Source organism: Myotis lucifugus, unplaced genomic scaffold (assembly GCF_000147115.1).
Source record: "Myotis lucifugus unplaced genomic scaffold, Myoluc2.0 scaffold_78, whole genome shotgun sequence".
NCBI classification, from domain to species: Eukaryota; Metazoa; Chordata; class Mammalia; order Chiroptera; family Vespertilionidae; genus Myotis; species Myotis lucifugus.
Window position 1 is genome coordinate 2,070,806 of NW_005871126.1, and position 26,213 is coordinate 2,097,018.

Here is a 26,213-nt window from a genome sequence, read left to right on the forward strand (position 1 = left end):
AATTATCAATATCTGCATCTTGTGGTAACATTAAAAGAAATCTTACATGAAAATAAATCAAAGATAGATTTTATTTTTGCACTACAAAATATTCATATAATTAAAAATAGTTTCTTTAAAAACTATATTTCAAACTTCAAGTGTGTGGAAACAGCTACCTTTCACTTAGTATTATGCTTCAATTACAGATGTTTGGCAATATGTTCATGTATGACTTATTCATTCATTTAGACAAATTCCACTGAGAAATTATTATATGCCAGACACCAGCCACTACCCAAAAAAGAAGTGATTGTTATGGTTAAGGTTTCCATGCATTTGTACAAAACATAGTCTTTGTTCTGTTGCATCTTCAGGTTATTTAAATGACCATGATGCTGTCACCAAGGCAATCCAAGAAGCGCGGCAGATGAAGGAGCAACTTCGACGGGAACAACAGGTGCTTGATGGGAAGGTGGCTGTTGTGAACAGTCTAGGTCTCAATAACTGCCGGACAGAAAAGGTTAGTTCTTAAAATACCTGGCTTTCCAAAAATACTTAAATCACCTGAATGCTTTTCTTTTTTATTATCGTTTCATCTTCTCATCATCTCAGAGTAATAGTCCTCCTCCCTTTTTCCTTTGTCAATACAGAAATCTCCATGTCCATCCGAATCAAAACCAGCCCCAAATAGGCAGGCTTATATTTCTCTTGTTTTCATCTTCAAACCTTATTGACAATTAATATCTTTCTCTGCCCTCCATTTGTATTGAAATGAAATGGCACTTGAGATAGCTGAATCTTAGTGAAAATTCTGCTTCCCAGAGATGCTTAACTTTGTATTTAAGGATGAGCTGGATTTGAAAATGCTGGATCTTCTTTAACCAGCATAAGCTTGGATGATACCCATGCTCATAGTCTAAGCATCTAGGATCCTGAGCTGGTCATATGTTTCTAATGCAAAACACTGTCAAGTTTTAGGTGGCTGGCACAGCTGGCAAATTTGACTTTATTATAAAACAAAATGTGATTTTTAAAACTTGGACATTATTCTTCTACCTAAGCCCATTGAAACTTCTGAATTTTTCTGAAATGTGACAATTTTAAACTTTTTTGTCTAAAATACATTATATTATATTCAGAAAAATATTATAAGTTCTAGAAAGCTCAAAGTGATTTACTTCTTGTGGTAATGTTTGATATGTTTTGAATTGAAATTTTAAAGTGTTTTTGAATCTCCTTTAAACAATCCTCTAGCTATATAGACACAATAGATAAGAGGGGGGAAATGATCAGCTACTTAGCAATAAACTGGGAAACATGAGTCAAACAGGACTGTACAGAATGAGCAGTTTGCTAAGCTGGATAGGTTCCTGGGTTCCCAGGTTTTATATGGAATTCGATGTATAAACTCTAAGTAGCTAGCAATCTGCATAGTGAAAGGAAATATATGCACGACCCTGTCACAACCCTACCTTTTTTCTGGTCCAAACATGGGTCAAAAGGTGGAAGAAACTCTTTCCAGCCTGTTCTGTTTCTGGAGGGGAGAGTGGATCGTGGGTCAGTCTCTCATCCCCTGCAATCTCACAGTGTGAGAAGGTGCTGGTGCAGCAAGAAGGGGACAACCTTTCTCTAGCTAAACGCCAGAGAGGAGGCCAAGCGAAGTGACAGCTCCGAGAAGGAAGGGAGGGTCGCATGCATAAAGGAATTTATATTCAAATATTTAAACATTCTTGAAAGGATGCTTGAACAGAAATTCCTTTTTTTTTTTTTGCTCCCCATGTAGAAATGAGTTTAACACTCAGCCAGATGCTAATGCAAAGTGACTCAAGCTATTCCTCGCAAGCATAGCTAAATTGCCGTTATTTGTTAAGTGCATTGAATTCAGCTGTGGATACAGCAGTTGGTTGCATTCAGCAAGCATCTGTACCCTTTTTTTTTCTAATCCTCCAAAGCAGAGACAACTCTACCTATCTCCCCCCTCTCCTCCCCTGTGCTGGCTGGGACTTGTCAAGTGACAACCGACCAAATCCTTTTGGACAGGAAGGCTTCATCCCAAGTTCTATATACTTGCAAAACAGGCCTTGTGGTTGGATCAGGGAGCCCATTAAGAGCACTTTGATGGTATGGAAATTCATCTTCATGAAGCTCCTAGGCCCCTAAGCAGCATGCTGTTTAGCTCTGGTTACAGATCAGTCATTCACATCGGAGGGCAATAATTGTGCTGACGGCTTGTAAGGCAATGGTAGTACATAAAATAATCCCGGGCCCTCCACCATGACACTGGGAGTTAATCTTCCCTAATACAGATCAGCTGTTGTTCTAACACATGACTTCATGCAGGCTCCAGTGACTCTGCTCAGCCTTTTGATTAAGTAACAGGAGTGGAACCATCTGCATTCACTTTATTCCACAGTGTCTATTGTTAGGGGTCCTCATTGCCACTTCTTGTTCCCCCTCCACCATCACACTTTATTTTATTTCTCTGATTAGCACCTCCTATTTGAAGTGTAAGAGTTAGATTGCCTCTGTGGAAAGCTACTGCTTTTAATTTTCCTGTCTCTTTTGTAGAATTATAATGACTTTTTTAAAGACTATTTTTGAAGTAATATTTGCCAAAATCTGCTGCCCAATTAATATGTCTTCATTCTCAAGAAGGTTAGCATTCTCAAATCTCTTCACCATGCACTTTCAATGCAGTTGAGTTATGTCTTCAATTAAAGTCTTATATTTTTATGGGGTTTTAAGTGAAACTCTTAAAACATGAAGGCAAGCAGTTCCACTATTGTAATAATATGGCGAACTCTTGTAACGCATAGGTAAACCTTTCAGCAGGACCCAAACTAGTTCATCCCTTGTTACCCTTGACACCTAAGAATGAACTGAGGTTATTGAACCTCTCTTAGAAACAGGTATTACTGTGGTTGCCTTTTCTTGTGAACTAGCTTGGGTGTCACTTCCACAATGTCAATGATTGATATTCGTCAGTGCAATTCATGGGACTGAAATTATGTCAAATTTACATATTTAATTAGTAATTATTCAACATTAGCATCTATTATCTATTAAGGATGGGGCTGTATACTTGAGGTGCTATCTATAATAATAAAAGCGTAATATGCTAATTAGACCGAACATCCTTCTGGTTGACCTTCCAGATGAAGCTGAGGCTGCGAGGACCGAGGTGGCCACTGCAGCGGGCAGGGGCTGGGGCAGAGGAGACGAATTTCATGCATTGGGCCTCTAGTATTTAATAAGAAAATATGTCCTCTGCCTTTATAGTTTTTAGAGTTGAAGTCAAATAATTATTTTGACTGTTAATCATAGCATATTTATGTTAGTAGGCCTACCTATGGGATTAAATAAGGACCCCCATTGCTTAGCATATCAGATCAGTTATATACATGAGTTGGCAAAGTGGATGCTTATTCTTCCACATAAAGTGACATCACTATACATAGTGGGTATTTCCCTGGTACTTACCTTTTTTTTTTTCTTCTTCTAAAATATATTTTATTGATTTTTTACAGAGAGGAAGGGAGAGAGATAGAGAGTTAGAAACATCGATGAGAGAGAAATATCGATCAGCTGCCTCCCGCACACCTCCTACTGGGGATGTGCCTGCAGCCAAGGTACATGCCCTCGACCGGAATCGAACCCGGGACCCTTCAGTCCGCAGGCCGACGCTCTATCCACTGAGCCAAACCGGTTTCGGCAGTACTTACCTTTTCAATAGATTTTTATAATCACCCAACTTTAGCCATGCCAAAGCATAGGTAGATTAGTAATTGGCTTGACATTTTGCTTTTGAGTTATTTTTTTTAAATATACATATATGTATTGATTTCAGAGAGGAAGGAAAGGGAGAGAGAGAGAAACATCAATGATGAGAGAGAATCATCAATCAGCTGCCTCCTACATGCTTCCACTGGGGATTGAGCCTGCAACCCCGGGCATGTGCCCCAAGAGAATCAAAATATGACTTCCTTGTTTCTAGGTCGACGCTCAAACACTGAGCAACACTAGCTGGACTGTTTCAGAGTTCTTAATGAAAGATAAAAAGGGTATATGATAACTTCCTTTTATAGTTTGCACTATTATCTTCTCATATAATTTGAATCCCATAAGGAGAATTTTTTTTCTTCCTAAAACAATACTCCCAATTTTTCAAACCCAGAAGATATGTGAAATATAAGAAGTGGGTTACCCTGGCCGGTGTGGCTCAGCTAATTGAGCATCATCCCATGCACCAAAAGGTTGCCAGTTCAATTCCCAGTCAGGGCACAAGCCTGGGTTGTTGGCTTAATCCCCAGTAGGGGATGTGCTGGAGGCAGTGGCAGTTGACTGTTGTATTGCTCTCACATCGATGTTTCTCTCTCTCCCTTTTCTTCTCTCTCTACAAATTAATAAAATGTATTTAAAATAAAAATAATTCTTTCTTTAAAAAAATAAAGACATGAAAGGAGTGGGTGCAATAAAGAAGAGAAAAAGGTAGAAAGGAGCTGGAAGAAAGGAAATGGGGAAAGAAATTGAGCCTGGTGCTTTCCAGCAGCCTAAAAGGTGATAGCATCACCTGACATCCAGATAATTGGAATCCTGCAGTGGAGAGCTGTTTTCTTGAGCACACAAACCTTATAAACATTACGTTTTCTTCACATTTCAAATAACCAATATGGTTGTCCCAACTAGAAGGTCTTCATTCGGAAGAGCTGTAATTGGGCAGTGAAAACAATTAGAAGTGTGAAGAAAGGGATGAATGTCTTTCAGTAAAATGTACTGAAACACATAATGAAAGTAATTTTTACTGAAACACATTGTAATTGAAGACTTCTAAAAGAGCTTTCATTTCTTAACTTTTCTTGGAAGTGTTTCAACATACCCAAGAACTGTGTATGTCAGATTTCTTGGAAACTCTGGGACACAGCGTTATTTATAATTGTCATCTCTGGTTAATTATAGCCTGATTGTATATTCAAATAATGTGATCTTTTTACCACACAGCTCTGTTACAGATTACTTTTATGGATGGATAAGTAAACTTCTCAGGTAGGAAGGCTCAGAAAGAATACCTTCATACAATTATTTTGTAAAAAAAACACCTGCTTTGCTTCCTTAACATCTAAATGGCAGTTTTGATCCTACAATCAACTGCATACTTAGGTTCTGACCTTGTGTTTGAAGGTGTCCATACCTAATAGGAGAACAATTTAAATGTAATAGAGACCCATTGCTCGGGACTGAAATAAATAATAGACCAGAAGTTCCCCTGCCCTTTTCTTTCAATGGTGTTATCCTAGGAAGATGATACCTATGCTGTAGTTAAATGCATGTATTTCAATACATGTATCAGGAAATCTAAATATAGTAGCTTCAACCAAGATTAAGATTTAGCATATAATGAAGTAAATAGCAGAAGGTTGGTGACATTAGTTTATCAGCTCGGTGATGTCAGGGTTGAAATCTTTGTGGTTCTCTTGGTTTTTCCCTTAAAGTCACAAAATGTGGCCGCACCTATAGCTATAATGAAGGCAAGCAGTACAGGAAGGGGAATTTGTTTTCTCTTTGCTAAGTTCAGTATTCATTCACACAGGGATGTTTTTACATTATTCTCATAGGGATGTTTCTCTGTACCTCTCAAGCTGACTTCCACAAACATCTCCTTTGGTAGTGCTGGATCATAAACACATCTTTAAGAGGATTACTGACAAAAGGAAGAGAAATTGCATTAAATTGATCATGAATTATGTTCTGGGACTGAGCGAGACCTGATACTATCCTCCCTAAAATCAAGGGATATCTTAAGATCAAAGATTATATTGGCAGAAAAGCAAAAAAAAAAAAAAAAAAAGAACCAGAGTAGCTATTCAGTAGGAAAAGGCTATTGAGAGCCACAGTTATATTAGAAAAAATGATACTAAAACTCTCAAAACTGCTCTGTTTTTATTGTTTCCTATTTGTTGTCATCTAACTAACTTGGCTCTTCTATTACATGTTGAGAGCCTTCCTTATAACTTGTCTGTGGTTCATTAAGAATTAAATTAATTGCCCTGGCCAGTGTGGTTCAGTTGGTTGAGCATTGTCCAGTGTCCTGTGCACCAAAAGGTCGAGGGTTTAATTCCCTATCAGGGCACATACCCAAGTTGTAGGTTCAATTCCCAGTCAAGTAGATTCCCAGTCAGGGTGCATATGAGAGGCGACCGATCTCTCTCTCTCTCTCCTCTCTTCTTCCCTCTATAAAAATTAATAAAAACATACAAGCATGTCCAGAAGAAAACATTGCTTGGTGAAAGGTTGAATCAATAAATGTGTGTTCACACACATGTTCTCTACATGTTAAGTCCAACTTCTGTATTAGTTTTCTGATATAAAACAGATGTCAATCACAAAAATAAACATGCAAATACTGTGCATACATTTCTTAAGGCAGAGAATTTTATTCCCCAGATATTAATTGCCGACAATGTACCTGGAATCTAAACACCTGCACATGCTATGAGTGCATTTTTAACTGCAAAGAACAACAGGTGGGAAAAATGTCTTATTTTTCCTTCTGAAGTTCAGTGACAATTCTTTGCAAATTTCCATAGAATAAGAGGAAAATTTGGTGAATAACATGTATATTATAAATAATAATTTACTCAATAATGACATCAGTTTCTCTTTACATTTCTCAGTCAGATTCATAAGATGCCTTACACGGACGATATACCCATACTGATTTGTAAATAAAGGTGGATTTTCATTACTCTGGCACTAGAGAACTCTTCTTCACAGCCTCCTCTTCACTGCCATTGTCATTCCTTTTCTTTCCCTTTAACAGAGTGCCAAACATGAAATGACAGTGACCAATGTTGACTTAATGTGGATGTTTAATAATGAAAAAAAGTGTGTCAGTCCCAGCGTTAGTTACAAATGGCAGTGAGTGTATCGGATGGCAGCCCTGTAATAATTTTGCATCCATCATGCTTTCCCGATGCTTCGCTGGCCATCTGATGGATGGGGCCAGCAGTGTTAACGCTTCTGAAACTGACACAGTAGATCTAGTTCAGCATTACCTAACACATGCTCCTGCCCTTAGATAAGAAGGAGGCATTTGAGGAATTGTGAATTACAGGTTTTGCTTGCTTTGGACAAGTGATTATGAAAGGACTCATGCCTCTGTGTTCAGTGGAAGATTCTACAATTAAGTCATGATTTATGGATGGCTTTTGTAGATGTTGCCTTTAGCTAAAATGCATTAGAGAAGTTAAATTAAAATTAGATATTTCAATGGTTAGAGAAAGACTCCATGAGCAGAAAGCCATGTTAGGTAAATCCTTCAAGAGGAAATGAGATGTCATTGGAAGTGTGGCCAAGCAGGAGCTTATACGAGGGGTGTGTGTGTGTGTGTGTGTGTGTGTGTGTGTTTGTGTGTGTGTGTGTTTGTGTGTGTGTGTGTGTGTTTTTAAAAAAAAGTCCCTAAACTTGTAAACCCACTGGCTAGAATTTGCCTAAGAACCAATTACAATAACAAAACTGATTGATATTTTCTCTTTATAAAAGTGAATATATATTTTTAAATCTCTACTTTACATATAATTATTTATTTGGAGACTTTAATTAAAAGGCACGAATAATCTGGTATTGAACACTTGCCTTTTATTATTGGAGTCTCCCTACTTTGCAAATTTATATAAATGGATGGGGAACTGCTTTCTAGGCAACTGAGTATTAGAAAATCTAGACCAGCTTTGTGTGTGCAAGTTGGCATTTGATCCTTAGGTTTTCTTTTCTTTTGTTTTTTCATTCATAAAACCTTCTTAATTCTGAGCGTCTTAGCTAGGGACCACTTCTTATGGGACAGGAAGGGAGAGGAAAACCCCTTGGTGAATATTATCAGCACAGAGCAGCCAGTTTTCAAAGACCACGACAAAAAGGCAAATAGGTATTATGTCATCATCCATCCATCACTCTATATGTCAGCCTTTCAATAATTCCAATCGACATTCCTGACAGGCTGGTGCAAGTTAAAGGGGCTGTTTGTTTCTAGAAATTGAGTATAGGCTGTCTATAGCCTTTTGTTCCGGATGGGTGTTTTTTTGTGTGTGTCTTTTCATTTCTTTCTTTTCTTTTTGGGGGCATTTAATTGAAATCCATGCCGAGTGTGCAGACTGCAAAGATCAGAGCTGTTTTCGTCCAGCAGTGGTAACTATGCATTAAACATTTTGATTTGTTTGAGCTTGAAGTTTAGTCCTTTTTTGCCATTTGCTTCATGGAGTTTGTGTATATTTACAGCCTCTGCATTTAATGGCCACATGCCTTATTTTCACAGATGGCCAGTGGAAGACTTTTTCTTCCTCTTAGTATAGCCTGCTTTCAGCTTTGCTACATTTGTCACAGTGCCACTACTTGCAGCGAGCAAGTGCCCACGCCTGGTGGGGAGCAATTATGGTGTGAGTTTTTTAAGGAGCTTTTTAAAGGTTTTTTTTTTTCAGTAAACTTTTTATGGTTTAATTTCCAAGCCTAGAAAAGCTGTGCGTGTTTTCAAACAGAGCGTCTTGTGTTCTTTACATCATTCTGGTAGAGGGGTTAGTGCGGGATGGTCCAATAAAATGAGATACACAGGGCACGCCAAATTGGTCTGTCAGATACACACCCACAGGCCTCTTGATGATTGAAATGGTCTCTTCATTTAAAGATCTGAAGCTATGCTTCCAGTAGCATTCTTTCTTGTTAAATTTGTATTGAATGTATTGAGGTGACAGTGGTTAATAAAATTATATAGGTTTTAGGTGTACAATTCTAAACACATCAACCGTATATTGTATTGTGTGTTCACCACCCCAAGTCAAGCCACCTTCCATCACGATTTATCCCCTTAACCCTCTTGTCCCTCCTACCACCCCCCTTTCCCTCTGGTAATCACCATATGAAGTGAATTTGAAAACACTATGCCGAGACCAATCTAGATATGATATTTTTAAAGTGTACTTCCAGGGTATATAGATAACAGAGTAGAAGAGTAATAAACAATAATTATGCCAAGGTCATAGGGTTGTAAATTTGCATATACGATGCCCCACATTTCTGATTTTTCTAAATTTTCCGTAAGTAAAATAAGAATCACTTTTTTGTTGGACTGGAACTTTTTTAAATGTGGTCTCTTAAGAATGGTCTTCACTTCCCTTCTCCCTTGTTCCCGTCTTCATCCCAAAGATCAAACGAGAAAGACCTGCTTATGAGTCCTAGGAGGAGGAATGGCTATTGACATTTATTTTGTGCCTTACCATTTTCAGAGTGCTGTCACATTAAATTTCAATCTTGTATGTACTGCAATATAAGCGGAACAGTATGCTTATCTTTGTTTTAAAAATAGAAAAACCCTGAGATCTGAGAAGATGACAACAATTGAAATGGTTTTTAAACCCATGTCCTCTGGCTAGAATCTCAGTCTCCTTCCTAAGGGACCATCCTGGAGAAAGCAGCTCAGCACAGTCACCCTGTGCCTCTTTGATTAGCTTGCTTGTGCTCAGCGTTGGTCATGTGTATTATTTGGTGTGTTCTTTTTGAGTCTTTATCACACAAAAAATCTCATTTAAGCCATCACCACCTCCACAATTTGTATATCTTTTCCCCAGTTCTTTATTTTTCCTGTTTTGGCTCCCTTTCTAGGTCTTCCTTTCCTCATCATGCACCAGCCCCTTCACCTGAGAATGAACTGGGAAAACAGAAAGAATAGGTTCAATTTTTTCCCCCAATCTTATTTATTTTGCTTCTTGTAGCAGCTCTGATTAAACATGAAACGTTTGCGTTCAATAAAGTGAGATTTAAATATCTATTCTAATCTACATTTCCCCCTCCCTTCCTCTAAAATGACCATGGATAATTGAAAAGTGAACTATCACCTTGATGTGCCTGCCTCTATTTGTCAGACCCAGCATTTCTGAACCAAACCACGACTCTTTAAAATAGTCCAATTATATTTCTTTAATTGAGTTAACTACTGGCTACTGAGGCTGCTTTTGTAAGAGTGCTGACAGTTTCATCTTTTTTATTCCATGAAGAGGAAAAATTAAAGAGAATGATTCTATACTTGTCTGTAGCTCAGTAACTGACTTACCCATTGTTTATAGAACAGTTACTATCAGACAACATTCCGGTTTTGTGTTTACGTCTGTGCAGCCCTCCCACCCACCGGACATCCAGTGTAGGTTGTGAATTCTATTATTTGTCTTTGTTGGCTCCTGATTTTTTCCCATTAACCCTTCTGTTTGGGCTCAATGTGCACAGTATCTATATCTGCCTTGATCTGAAATAACAACAAAGTCATTTTTTACACTGTGATTCAATGCTGACCACATATACAGACATTTAAAAACTTAGATCTTGTTTTCCTCTCCTGCCCTTCCCTCTTCCACATGTACTCACCCTAAGCACCATCATGACAAATAAGCAAGAACCAATATTTTACCATGACGGTAGTATATCTACTTTCTTTGTGAGTGATTTGTTTTCTGCAGATGCCTTGAGTGACAGACCCATGCCTCAATGACTTCTTCTCCATAGCAGTGTTTTCCTTGCTTAAGTACTAAATTATAATGTTGAATTTGGGCCCATAAGTATGTATTTTATAAAGTACCTGAATCTGTGAATCTGATTATTATTGGAAAAATTCTTCATAAAATATATTTCAATAACCATATTTTTTATAATTTGAATTTACTCTTTTGAATTTGAGGAAATGATTATGAATTCTCAACTATAAGTGGACTGCCTTTAAGTTTTGAAACTTAACTTTTGAGGAAATTATCATTTATGGATAGAGAAAATATATATGGTTTTATACATTTATCAAAATATTGTACTTTTATTTTAGGGAGTCCAGTCAAGTAGGACATAGAATTGCAGCTTTGTAAGAAAGTGAAAAGGATCTTTAATCTGACATTGAATTACCTCTTCAATACCTCTAATATGCCAGTACTTGAAAACCTCCAGGGAAGCTAAATGTTTTACATCCTGAGGCAGCTCATTCAATGGAGAGACAGTTCTGACTATTCTAGAACTCTTCCTTCAGTTTTTCATTGTCTTTCACCAGGTAACATACAACCATTGGTCAGGGTTCTGCATCTCAGTTGCATGTGGCCAAATACCCTTTTCCACAAATAACAAGTCTTGATTGGATTTAAACATAGAGGTTCTTAAGATATTTAGAGATATCTATCGTTGATCTCCTCTTCCTACTCCATTCAACTCTCTTTATCAGGGTCCTGTGCAATTTCTCCATCATGACAACAGGATTTTGGTAAGAACATAATCCAAAGCTGAGTTAAGTCCCACACATTATGACCATTGAGCTTCTCTGGTATTCATTCCAATTCCTGTAGAAAAGAAAAAAATGAGGTCACTGTAACATTGTTTTTCTTAGTGAATCCATATTAGCCTCTTGTTATCACCACATTGTCTTAAGTGCTCTTACCTAATTCTTAAAGCAATCAGCTCTATCTTTTCTGGAACATACATTGTCACTAGTCCTCACATTTCTCTCTTCATTCATGGAAATTAGAACTAGTTGTCACCAACTTTCTAATATTTCTCCCACTTTAAAATCAATTATTTAAAAATTATAAATAGGGATTCAATTTTATCCACAAGTCATTTTACTATCTTGGAAAGTTATTTATCTGGATTAAGACTTGAATTCATAGAAATTGTATGTTTCCTTCAAAACCATTCTGTCTTCAACTTTATAATATTTCTTAAGAAAACTTGACCTGCCATTATATTTTAGTTGTATCAGATTGCCTGATGAAACCAAGGTCCTAAGAAATTTAGCTAGAATTACCCTTCAGGAAATATTTCATGAAGCAGGATATCAAATTTCATAAAAGAAAATTAGATGGCAGAATCACATTATGGCTTCTAATTCATACTGTTTCCACCAGGAGAATCTAGTGGAATTTACAAGGGGGCGGGGAATCAGGATTAGAGAAGGCTTATTTTATAGATGATTAGACTCAGAGGACACTTACAGACCTTTCCAACCCTATCTCCCTGTGATCCTCTGATGGAGAAAATGAATGGAAAAATATTCCTAAGGAATACAAGATTTCAGAATACCAAAGTGACGGGGAATATCTTAATGGATAGATTAACATTTGACCAGAGTAAATTAGTGAAAGACTTCTTCAAGTTGCATTATTGTTGATGTTGGAGTGAAGTGTGTGTGTGTGTGTGTGTGTGTGTGTGTGTGTGTGTATTTGTATCTAATTTATATACAATTTACAAGAAGACTTTAATTTGTGCTGTTAGATTATGTGGGTAGATGATTATTTTTTAGAAAATGGGGATCTCAGTAAGCAAGGATGAAAGTGAGAGGTTGAGGGGGTGGACACATGCATTGTTTCTTTGTATTTTACTTAAGCTAATGAAAAAGTCTCCAACTAATAAATCGTTATGACATTATAAATAATCTTTCATCTTCTTTGGTGGTCTGTGAGATTCACATAAACGGAGGGTTAAAAACCTTTTTTGTTTCTTTGTTCCTCCGGTATCATTAGTATAGAAGGAGACCATAAAAAAGTGCAGCCAGAAGGGGTTTAACTGTTACTGAGTCAACATTTGACAGTCACACTCTGTTCTGTCATTTCATGCATGTGCTTTTTATGAGTTTTATAGCTTTGTGAGCTTTATTTCAGGGATGTCCATTATGATAGCTGATCCACAGCCCATCTCTCCCATTGTGTGTGTATCTGGTGGGGAGCAAAGCTCATCAATTGTATGAATCCCAATTTCAAGGCATAATAGAGGAACCATCTACTCGTGAACCATTTAATTCAGGCTTAGGTAGCTAAGGAAATATCTACCTCTTCTAAAGTACAGTTGTGTGTGTGCTTGTGTGTTTTTATTTTGACTTCTCTTAAATATTAATAAAGGATGTGCACTTGAGCCTTTACAAAGTGAATTTTTAGTTTTTTTTCTGTGTAAGTTGAAGTAACGAAATGGGAGTTTTTAATTTAAATATCTAGTAGGTTTACATTAGAAAGCTGTAAACCATCATGCCTGAGCATCAAATGTAAAATAAAATAAAAAAATATTCCTGGCCAGGCAGTTCAGTGGGTTAGAGCATCTCCTGGTACATCAAAAGGTTGCCGGTTTGATTCCAGGTCAGGGCACATACCTAGGTTTGAGGTTTGATCTGCAGTTGGGGCACCTGTGGGAGGCAACCGACCAATGTTTCTCTCTCACATGGATGTCTCTCTCTCTCCCTCTCTCTCTCTCCCCATACGTTTCTCTCTCTCCCTCCATTTCTCTCTCTGTAAAAAAGAAAAAGATTGCATAGATTGTTGTAGATGATGGGCAAGAGGGGAAAAAATCTCAAGAATTGTTAGAGTTAAAACCAGCATTCTCCTTTTTAATGCATTACTCCACTACTTGGCCATAGAGAAGAGAATATCTTAACAATAAAAGTTTATTTTAAACCAGCTTTCTCTGAGACTCCTGATGGAACCTTTTAATTTGTAGGAGGTAGTCCATATAAATGATAGGTATGAAATAGAAAAAGAACTAAAATACATCAGCAGATTTAAAACTGGTATGTTGTAATGCTGTCTTTTCTATGCTGTAGAATCTTTATTTCTGATAAGAAACATTCAGGCCTAGAAATATATGAAATTGTTCTAATTCTTATATGTTAGGAAGAATCTTTATCTTTTCAATTTCCCTCATTGACTTTTTTTAACCTAATATTAAAAGTATATATTTCTTTTTTTTAAGCTAATGAGAATCTATCATATATTTAAACCCTATTATACAGTTAGGATTCTGGGATGCAGGGAGGAGAATTGATTTGTCCAGAGCAATACAGCTAATATATGTGGCAATTTGGTTAAGACATGATGCTCTTGATCCCCAAACCCATTATTTTCTAAATGGATTATTATCTATATTTACAAATATGTCCTCTTCCCATTAATCCCTAAGGCCTTTTGCCATTCAAAACATTCTTAACTTAGAAATAGAGATCTTCACTGACCACTTCTAATCAACTCACTGACCACATTTCTTTAGATGTTTAATCGCTCTCCTTGTTGATTTCCACAATAGCCTGGTGTCACATGAAAACAATACATGTGCTGTTTTCCATTCTGCAAGTCATTGGATAAGCCACAGAACCCAAGACCAGCTGCCAAATTTTCTAAGTGAATATTAACACATTGATAATAGTTCTTTTTGAGTGTTGACTTTTAGAGTTATGCATTTGACCCCAAGAAGCTATATAGTCTAAAACATTCTTTTCTTCTGTGATGAGATACAAAATGGGATTATAAGCTTTTTCAAGTAAAATCAGACGACCTAATGTTTCCCACCTTAGTAAACCTACATAGTTGTATAAAATTTAATTGGCCACATAAGAATCACCTTTCCAAAGGAAATCTAGTTGTTATCCAATTGCTCATTTTCATTCAAGAGAGAAAGCATACAGGTCATCTTTTTTTGGTCTTAATTTATAAATCCTCAAGACTATTTCATTTTTACTACTTTTTAGTAATAAATCTGCTTGCACCCTCTACTCTGAAATTACTTAGTTCAGTGTAGAATTTTAGCAAGTATTTCTTACCAGAGGCCCAGTGCACAAAACTCATGCGCGGGTAGGGTCCCTAGGCCTGCCCTGCCCAGGGATCAGGGCTGATCTGTGGGCCGACTGGCGGGGCGATTGGGGAGCTCCCACTGGCACCCGCCTTGGCCAGCCTGGCACCACCTGCTTGCCAGCCCCGCCCCCTGCAGCTGCCGCCAGTTGCCTCCCTCTGCAGGGTGACCAGCAGGTAGATGGGGGTGTGGGGCCCCGCTGGCATCTGCCTTGGCTGGCCTGGGGCCTATGGGCTGGGGGAAGCTCAGTACACGTCATAGCAACTGGTTGTTCCACCGGTCATTCCACCATTTGGTCGATTTGCATATTAGGATTTTATTATATAGGATATGTGTTTGTTTTTCTTTGATATTTGTTATATAACTAATAGAAAAAAAGATAACAAAGAATGAAGCTACCTTGTCAGTTTCAGATCAGTGCTTGGATAGTAGTAAGATAGCAGTAAAGTATAACTAGATCTGTGTTCCAGAAAACTGATCTTAAAGTGGGGGCATGGAGTGCTCCTTATTTGTACAAATTATTGGTTAGTGTGGTTTTATTGGAGCCTGTTGGAACTAAGAAAATGAATATGATAAAAATTGTCACCTCTGTTCATCAAGATTTTTTTCTGTTTCCCCAAACTCAATTTCTTCGATGGTTCCCATTCTCAGCATCTTCCTATTTACTCCCTTCCTACCTCATTTGTTTTCAGCTGCTTCAGTTTAGAAAGAACTGATTTGATTATAAGAACTTTGAGACTAGAAATTTTACCATTTTCAGTAATATATGCACACTTGAATAGAGGCTTTTGGAATGGGAACTATTTAACCCTAGGAACAGAATCTCAAATGGTTGAGTTTTGAGACATGGTAGTACATAGTAGACACTTGTGAAAGAGACAGCCCGGGATGTGTAGGATTGGAAGAAGTAAAATGAGAGGAATCTTCCCAATGTATTAGCATGTATGCTTTATAACATTTGGCTGATACTTCCTTCTCCTACATGCCTAAATAGATTGAATTTAAACTTTGAGAACTATTCTTAAATCAATCTCACTTTTTTGGTGGTTCAGTATATTATCTAGACTTCTAGCCACATGTAGATTTATGTCTATCTCTATACATAAGAACTAAATATAAACTTTTACTACAGTATTAATTTTTATATAGAATTACATAAGAACTATCATATAAGCACTATATTTGTATGTACCATATATTTAACATATAATCACTTGGGTTGTATTATATCCTCCTTACCTCAGTTCTTTTAAGGTCTTCTGAATTTATTGTCAGAGAGGGTTTCTAAAATGTGGCAATGTTACCATTTTGATTTACATGCTGTTGTAAGGTATTTGAATTAAAGGCACTCCACACATTCTCCAATTCCTCCAGTCACCTGTCAATGACCGGGCAAAGGGTCACACACAAAAAATGGATCTGACCATGTTAACTTCCACTCTCTCCCACTAACATCCTCTTGAGAAGTATTATAAATTCCACTTACGGGTAACTAATGGAGTCATTTTTTATATATACTATGTGCTTGAGAGGTAGATAATTAGAAGTTACTTCCTATAAAAACTGGTTGTGAATTTCCTACTCACTCATCATTTACTAATTTTATCCTCTTGGTAAGATGGTACAAGATCTATACAGCTGAACTCAGAACCTTAAAAGTCACTTAACCTTTTTTTTTTCTACTCTGATCAGCTTCATTTTGGTTTCTCTTCTTGAAAGATTTTACTTCAGAATGGAAATCTCTCTAGAAAATATATAGCAGCCCAACCAGTATGGCTCAGTGGTTGAGCATCGACCTATGAACCAGGAAGTCACAGTTCAATTCCTGGTCAGAGCACATGCCCAGGTTGCAGGTTTGATCCTCAGTAGGGGGCATGCAGGAGGCAGCTGATCAATGATTATCTCTCATCATTGATGTTTCTATGTCCCTTTCCCTTTCCCTTCCTCTCTGAAATCAATAAAAATCTTTTTTTTTAAAAAAAAAGAAAAGAAAATATGTAGCACAATTGTCATATACACTGTTAAATCAAAACCTGAGAGGTGATCCAGGCCCAGTACATTCCTAAAGATAGTACAGTATTCTTCATGGGCCTGGGAACTATCCTATAATGTTGATGGAAAGTGTTGTTGTGTTTTACGTAACTATCTTGTACTTTAACAACTACACTTACTATAATGAGAGTCTGTCAAGCTGGTATCCTTGGTGCTCCTGAGCTCAGCTGAACATAAACAGAAGACTCTCAGCAAAAGAAACCCAGAACATATAAAACAGTTGAAATACCAACTACACACACAAAACAAATTGGGACAGGTTCTACATTTTTAAGTTGATAATGTATTTCAGTGTTAGCACTAGATAACCCTATAGAACTAAAGTTGATAGAATTATTTTATTCCCAGTTTTCCTACTGTATCCTATATAATAAAAGCCTAATATGCTAAGTGTCCCATTGACCAGTCAGCCATTCAACCAATCAAAGTGTAATTTCTATATAAAAAAGCCTAAGTGACCATTAGGAGCGAACAACTGGAACAACCAGTCACTATGACACACACTGACCACCAAGGGGAAGACGCTCAATGCAGGAGCTGCCCCCTGGTGGTCAGTGTGCTCCCACAGGGGGAGCGCCACTGAGCCAGAAGCTGGGCTCACAGCTGGTGAGTGTAGCTGCCATGGCGGGAGCCTCTCCTGACTCTGCGGCAGCAGGCGTAGCAGGCTGGGATGAGTGTGAGCAGTGCCCATCTGCCATTTGGCACACTGCTATATCCCCTGAGGGGTCCTGGACTGCGAGAGGGCGCAGGCCAGGCTGAGGGAACCGCCCCCTCTCCCCCCCACCAGTGCACCAGTTTTATGCACTGGACCTCTAGTTTTATAATAATTTACAATTAAAAATATTTTTTCTACTAAATCATATACAGAATTTGACAAATAGAGAATAGAAGTTCCAAGGCCACTAAATTAAGAGAATTTTTAATCTAGTATGTACAACTGTATACTGTCAGAGATTGTATAGAGATAAAGCATGTACTGTATTAATTTCAAAACCCTTTGTCTCTTGGTGGGAACATTACCTGGGCCTTTACCTGTAATACAATTATCTTAAATAGTTTATTATTTCCTGTGAAGATTTATTTTTTCATAGCTGTTCCGCAGTGTATGTGGTTCACTTGTTCAATTCATGTTTGTGTTTCTCAGAAAGCAAGGTGAATAATTATAAAGAAACATGAGCAAATTTTATGAAATCCAACAGATGCTTTTCTTAAAACTGTTTTGAAACCACATTGTCCTCAGAGCAGTGATGGAGAGTGCTAGAGAAAGGTGTAAAGCTTTTGTTGTATGCTTTTTCTGTTCTTAAACTCACTCAGTTAATTTGGAAGTGGTTTAATATCTCTTGTGGTGTAGATTAAGCATTATATTTTCCTTGAAAATAATTTTGTTTGTAATGGCATGTTCTCCATGAATTCAAATCATGCCCTGCATGCTTTTAAATTATTTGATTTCCTTACAGATCTAATTTTGGTATATTTGTAGTTCAAATAATTCTCTAGCTCAATATTTTGGCTTAGCGATCCACACCAAATTGTGGTCCAAGTAGCAGGCACTCACATTGAATGTATGGAGCCTTGACAAGCAATTAGCAATGAATATTTAAATGTCCTCATTCCTCTTGCATGAGGAATGCAGATGGCATTTAAGGAGATGGCAACCAGAGGGCACTACTGCGAATTATGCTTCTCTCTGTTGGTCACCTGACTATTAGAAGACTGTCTCTGGGTCCCATGCCACTTCTATACTTCTACTGTTGGTCTAGAAATAAGGCAGGCATTTCAAATGTTACAATACAGGTTGCTCTCATGACATGTCTATGTACATGTTGTGATTTGGGAAGGCTATCTCCAAGAATCCCAGCATTTATCTTCTGGGCATAACAAGTCCAAATACCAAGACTGTAAAGGGGATTCTAAGAATAAGAAGAATTTATTCAAAAATCCTGCTGATCATTTGCTTCAACTACATAATGTGCTGAATGTACAAAGGTGAATAAATCAACATCCCATCCCTTCCAAAAGCCGATGTATTATCTATGGCCCAAGAAAAAAAAAGTCTTTGAATATTTATCATTTTCAGACTGAACTCTCACTATATATTTGTTATTTTATTTTATTTTTTTAGGAAAAAACAACACTGGAGAGTCTGACTCAGCAACTAGCAGTTAAACAGAATGAAGAAGGAAAATTTAGCCATTCCATGATGGATTTTAATATGAGTGGAGATTCAGATGGTTTGTAAAGATTTGATATGTATTCCAGTAGTGGGTAGAAGTGTCCGTTTAGTACAATTACAACTACGAAAAAGTATACCATTACAATAGGAGCTCATGTGTACTGAGCAGCCCCCATGTGCCCAGCACTCTGCTGAGCGCTTTGCATGGATCCCTGGCACAACCTGTGAGATAAGTATGATTACAGATAAAGAGATTGGCCCTTAGGGAATTTGAATCATTTTTCCCAGGGTTCTAGGGCTGTAAGTGCCAGAGGCAGGTCTTGGATTCAAGATGAAATGATTCCAAGCAAATATTCTTAATTGCCATCTACCCTGTATCTCGCTTCCTTATTTCTTTTACCTGAAACAAGCTTTTCAGAAATTTGCATCTATAAGCTCATTTCCCAGTTTTCATTTGTCAACCCCTGACCAGAATACATGGTTCAGAGGACATTTTTGCGATGGTTTCTTGCATTTTGGAACCTTTCCCTCTTCCGCTATCTACCATACATTGACGTGCCCTGCCTACTCTGTAACCGAGTAGAACTCCAGCTACCAGCCTCTTGCCTTCCTCACGTGCCTCGAGACTTCTGTTGTCTGCATCATCTCTGAATATTCTAAACATCCACAGCGACAACTAATTAAGCTGATGATCCACTTTTAATAGCACAGCAAAGAGGGGAAAAGAAGCAACTGCTGTTATTCCTCTTACGCTGAGCCCCAACTGGAAAGGTCTCTCCAGTGTCAGGTGACATGTATGCATTGGAAGAGCACTGTCCTCACATTTATTATTTGTTGCAGAGGAAGTTGCCCACTTATAGGAAAGCCTGCACCAAGGCAAACCATACTGTAGGACAGAGGAGCTCACTTGGATCTCCCAAAACACACAAGTGCCTATTTGTGCCTTGGGCCAATTCTGCTTTTTAAGTCCAATTCACTGGCCAAGGGACTAGCCAAACTTGAGCATTCAACCAGATAATTATGTCAAAACCGAATTTTATTCTATTGGCTATCTAAGAAATGTCTGTGTTTTACTGGTCGATTATAGCCAAACATTTCCTTCTATTTTCTACTTTGCTTGGATAGGATAAACGTGGCCTAAGTACATACGAAGAGCTTGTTTAGCTCTGATGAAGTCACAGAACATTCACTTTACTGCTTATGTTGCTTTAAGGTGTAAGAACAGGAAAAAGCAGATGTGCAAATGATTATCCGCTAGTTACAAACTCGTTTTAGAAAGATGTTGCCATATATTAGCACTCATTTTTGTCAATAAAAAAACAATTACTGGTATACCACATTTCATAAATTTTAAGTTATATTAGCATGATAAAATATATGCAAGATAACGGGCATTAAAACATCAAAATTTTGTTACTGTTGTTTGTTGAATTCAGTCATGCTTGTATGCAAAATATTTCCTAATCTTCATGAGACCAAAGAGCATATAATGAATGAGAAATAATGATATGCTGTGTTTTTTGGTTTGCTGCTATACAGGTCTTCCAGTGTATGTAATTTTGGTTGGCTCCTATTCCTTCAAATTAAGAAAAGAAAGGAAGAATATGATGGAGAAGGGGGAAACTGCTTTTATCAGTACTATATGCTCTGAAAATCTCAAATTACTTTAAAATTTTGTATGGTACCAATCTCTCTCTCTTCCATATTTTGTAATGATAGCCCTGGAAAACTTAGTGTCCGAGTTCCATGTGTTCAGTTTCTCTCTCTCTCTCTCTCTCTCTCTCTCTCTCTCTCTCTCTCTCTTTCTTCTTTCTCTTTTTCTTTTTTCTTTTTGCCTAAACTCAAGAACCTCTGGAAGCTCTTTAATCTGCTGAAGCTAGTCTACAAAGTCACATAAAGCCTAGAGGAGTGATGGCAGCTCCCTAAGGTTCCACTGTGACTCTTGGTCGTGTTTTATCATCATGAGTCCTGCTGATTGGAATGTAACTGTCAATGGGTCTCTGGATAACTTAGGCAGACATTAGGGGCAAAATAAAGGAGAAGGAACTTTTTTTTCACCTTAAATAGGTGGCTGTTGACTTGGTAAGAAACCATAGTAATGTAGCTATTTGTCTTTTTTCCTGTATTTTTTCAAATATCTTTTTGGGAAGCAGACTATCATTGCTGCATCAGAATATTTTATGCATTTATTATTAGCACATAATTGTAAAGAAAAGCCAGAAACACTACAGGAGAATGTCTATACTGTAGTTTAACCTCAAAATTTGATCTAGCAGCATTTTTATTTATATAACCTCAGAGAGAGGAAAGGGGCATGCATACGCTGTTCCGATAGTCCTTGGGTAGCAGAGACACATACTTGCCCGTACTTATCCAATCTGTCAAACATATTAGTGTTTCACAATTTTTGAGCTTTTTCACCTATCTAATATTTCTATAGTACTTGCATGTCTATTAACCTAATTCAACTATTCTCTGTCCAATTTGCATCAATCAAAGATCACATATTCAAGTTTCTTGTGGGCTCCTGAAAGTAAATGGTGAAATAATCCACCATTGTAAGAAAAGGAAATATATTATAAATGGATTAAAAACACAAATACAGCATTTGCCACCACAAGGCTAATCACAAAAACTTCATAAACAAGCATCTGTCTCAAGAACTGGAAGTACCATTATCACATGTACTTTTTATTTTCAGATATTTTAATAGTCTGAAAAACAGTAGTGTAAGGAACAGAAATGTCAAAAGTTTTCACGCTAATGAGAAACAATGTGTCCTATTTTTAGGAAGTGCTGGAGTCTCAGAATCAAGAATTTATAGAGAATCTAGAGGGCGTGGTAGCAATGAACCCCACATAAAGCGTCCAATGAATGCCTTCATGGTGTGGGCTAAAGATGAACGAAGGAAAATCCTTCAAGCCTTTCCCGACATGCACAACTCCAACATCAGCAAGATATTGGGTAAGAAAAGCATGAAAGGTTAAGTGATGTATGGATTAAATGTACAGTTCTGTTTTCTGGGCTTGTTGAAAGATAAGGGGTTTGGAGGCCAGCCAGCTCAGGTTATCTGCTTATCCTATATAATAAAAGGCTAATATGCAAATTATCCCCTCGGGAGTTCGACCAGGAGACCAGGAGTTTGATCGCTCACTATGACATGCGCTGACCACCAGGGAGCAGCGTGGAACATGCCGGGCAACCAGCGGCAGCAGGAGCACATGCAGGCGGGGAGGGAAGGAGGAGGTGGGAAGGCCGGGAGTCGGGGAATCTGATCGGCCCTGATCACCGGCCGGCCCTAGGGACTGTACCCATTCATGCATTTCATGCAGTGGGCCTCTAGTCTGAAAATAAGTACCATCATTGAGCCTTTTCTTCTGATGGTGGAACAGTCTGTGTTTGTTGTGATATGTGCCCCATTACTACAGCTAATTTAGTTGTGTGTCTCTATATTAATTGTAATATCGTCTCTTCTTCAAAAATCTAGAAATATTTGTACTAAGACTAGGAAAAAGGTTTCTTTTTTATGGGGTATTAATCATTTTGATATTTTCGTGTTTTATTTTTTTTCTACTTCTCCTCTTGTTCTCTTTATTAACCTATTTATATTTATATGTGAACTTTGGCCCACACTTAAAATCCCATATGCAAAAGAAGCAAAAAATTGGCTCATATGAAAGAAATTATTTTCCTCTAAGCCTTAGAGGGGTTTGGGTGACTGAGTGGAAAAGGTGAAGGGATTTGAAGTATAAATTAATAGTTACAAAATAATCACAAGGATGTAAAGTACAACATAGGGAATACAATCGATAATATTGTAATGACTAGACATGGTGCCAGGTGGGTACTGGAAATATTGGGGAAACACTTTGCAAAGTTATGACTGACCACTGTGCTATACACTTGAAACTAATACAAAATAATATTAACTACAAACTATACTTGAAAAATAAAAGTTAAAAAAATACAAAATACTTAAACTTCTGTCTCAGTTTTCCTCTAAAATGATTGAGATTTTTAAATGAATGTTATTATAAAAGGGATATGAAGCTTGTATGTAGAAAATGTAAATATATCTATGTGTAATACAAAAACGGAACTGATCAACCCTAGCCGGTTTGGCTCATTGGCCAAAGGACTGAAGGGTTCCTGGCCCTGGTCGGGGTGCCTGTAGGCGGCAACCAGTCAATGAGTCTCTCTCAAGTCAATGTTTCTCTCTCTCTGTCTCTCCCCCTCACTTCCACTCTCTCTAAAAAGTCAATGGAAAAATATCCTGGGGTGAGGATTAACCAAAGAGAGAGAGAGAGAGAGAGAGAGAGAGACTGATCAAAAGGAAATGCACACTTTTTTGCATCTCTTAACATCTCTGATCTATTTTTCCTTTTTATGACTGTCTTCTACCTTCCACATGGAATTTTTCATTCTTTAAAAAACACTATACCTGACACTATACCTGTTTTATTTGGAAAAACTCTAGAAAAGAATAAAATGCTTTATGTAACCATATTTCATATTTTAATATATCAGTCATTTTCAAATTAGAAAACCCAAACGGTAAAACCTACTAAATACTAAGATTGTTTAAATTGGCTTTATATTCATCAACTCATGTCTGAATACTAAAAGGTGATAATCACTGATTAAAACTTTATCTTAAGTATAAGAGAAATATCAGTTTTGACGTAAAATATTTTAGGAAATTTTAGCAAAAGCTTTTATGGGAAAAAGATGACTAGCTAAAAGAATTCCTTTCTGGTTAAAAGGAAAGAATATTACAATAACCACATGAATATATTATAACAGTCTACATGAAAGAGAGTGCTACCTAATTTCAGACTAAATTGAGAAATTGTTTTAATTAAAGATACAACAGGAAAAAGAAACACTGAGGTGTTTGGGACCTCAATATTTAGTCATAGCTTCAAATAAATGAGAGATCTTTAAATATCCACAAGATTATTCTGAATGGCCCATTTCATATAAAAGTACAAAGAAAGCTTGATGTTTTCCTTTTTGCTGATTGTTTTGGATAACAGCCTCCGACAGCATGCCGCTAATTCATTCTGCTTAAAACAGGCGCTTGAGCTGGGTTGACATTTTACGTAGTCTCTGGGGATCCTAGTTGACATTTTAAAGGGCTTCTAAGCATTTTATAATACCCTAAAATCTGGTTTTAATAAGCCATTCTGCTGAAATTGTTAACATAAGGAATCACCTTTTACTGTTTGGCACTAGATCAGGGAATGGGGGACATCTTTTTCCGATTAGATATACAGTAGTTGGAGTAAAATGTGCAAATTCATTACAGACTCCACAGAGATGACAACATTGCTCAGCTCAAACTCTTCATTTTTATTGTATTGCTGGATTTGGACAGGAAAGAAGCACTTTCGAGACCGTATTTTTTTTTCTTTTATTTTGAACATCAAACATTTTTTATTGAATCTTCCTCTTTGTCATCAGAAGGAATACCCACATGTCCTTCTCTGTTTTGAATTGTAAAAGGCCAGTCTTCTGATAAAATAAGGAACTTACTCCCTGTACAGGGTCCAGGGTAAGCAACCAGCCACACCCAAATCAAGTCGATGTGTTTATGCGTTTGGAAACAGAGGAAACGCTTTCCTGCCATTCTCATCGAGTGGGTTTCAGGGGTTCATGTCGCAGCTCCATACAGGGGTTGTACCTGCAAAGCCATTGAAACCAAAACCTACCTTGTCATGTGGTTAACCCTATTCAGAACTTACCACTAACAAATAAAAATGGCATTTGCTACCAAACGAAAACACTGTTGTACCCTGTAGTAAATGGAAGAGTTAGCCTTTTACCCCAGTCAGTGCTTAAACTATCTTTTTTGTTGTTGTTGTTAATCCTGAGGATATTTTTTCATTGCTTTTCAGAGAGAGCGGAAGGGAGGGAGGAAGTGGGGGAGAGAGAGAGAGAAACATCGATGTGAGAGAAACACAGCAACTGGCTGCCTCCTGCACACCCCGGACTGGGGTTGGGGAGCAAGCCCTCAACCCAGATATGTGCCTTTGACTGGGAATCAAACCCATGACCTGATGCTCTAACCATATAGCAACAGCAGCCAGGGTGCTATCTTTTTTAAATACACCAATAATGAACTATCAGAAAGGGAAACTATGAAAACAGTCCCATTTGCAATTGCATTAAAAAATGTAAATGTCTAGAAAATAAAAAGACCTGTACTTGGAAAATTATTAAACTCTCTTAATTTTTAATTTTAAAAGGACTAGTAACTATGCTATGGTAACATTTTAAAATGTATCTTAGAATTTAGCGATAACTCCAGAGAAATTATGCTAGTAAATGTCTAAATATTGTGTGATTCTGGGTCATGCCAGATTTAGAAGCCAACTTCTCTGAAAATTAATTCCTCTTTCATTATACATAGCTGTAATATATATACTCTTTCTCTGCATTTTAGCCATACCCAACTTTAAGTTCCTCTAATCCCCCTTCCTACTGCAAGGCCTTGACCATCCCATTCTTCCCCCATAGGATGCTCTTCACTCTCTGATACCTATCGGAGTCACTTCTGCAGCAGAGCCTTCCTCACCTACAGAAGACTGATTCCACTTCTTTACCATATGTTTTTACAGCTTCCTGTACTTTCCTTCACTATAATTAAAATAATAAATTGTATAATTAGATGTTTAAAATATTTTTCTCCCATGCAAGAAAAGAAGACCCACTAATAATTCACCACTGCATAGTCAGTAATTAATACAGAATCATGCGCGGAGTGGGAAATCTAAAAAAAGTTTTCACATACCAAGGCAGGTTACTATGAGGCAAAAACAGTTCCTTTCCTTAGAGAAACGTATTCTTTTTGAACTTATAGAATATTCAGACTTTGGGAAGAATCATTGGCCATTCTTTTCAAAATGAAAATGCTACTTTTTTGTTGTTGTTGTTCTGTGTGGTTGGTGATAAAGGTAGCCAGTGAATTTTAAGTCAACCATTCTTGACCCATTTTGTAAATTTATTTTGCTCAGCTCACTTTTTCAGTCCCTGATACGAAGTCCAAAATTCTGGTATACTGTACATACTTACAAGAAACTCCACGAAAAGAATTGATCCCGAGTTCAATAGTGTATAGTTTTATTTGTGTATTTATTTGCCATGAGAACAACATAATGGTTTTCAAGTACTTCTAGAGAGTAATGTTGGGCAATAAGGAATCTGAGCCTGTACCTATAACTAACAATGTTGGACACTGCTAATTACACACAAGTTTGATAAAGGAATGGAAAAATAAATTCTATTATTTGAACTATAACCTTGTTTCTGTTGTAAATAGAACAAAATCATATTGACTGCCTAGATTGGAGAAATTTGTTTATAAACCTTTGTAACACCTGTG

General features: G+C 37.3%; 1 protein-coding gene across 1 annotated transcript in view; it reads left to right on the forward strand.

Moving 5' to 3' along the window:
• The window catches only part of SOX5 (SRY-box 5), a 393,207-nt gene that overhangs the window by 361,786 nt on the left and 5,208 nt on the right, over nt 1–26,213 (forward strand). The window contains exons 12-14 of the mRNA XM_006090652.3: nt 357–502; nt 18,779–18,887; nt 21,620–21,793. Coding sequence (XP_006090714.1) covers nt 357–502; nt 18,779–18,887; nt 21,620–21,793 — 429 coding nt within the window. The remainder of the gene's footprint in view (nt 1–356; nt 503–18,778; nt 18,888–21,619; nt 21,794–26,213) is intronic.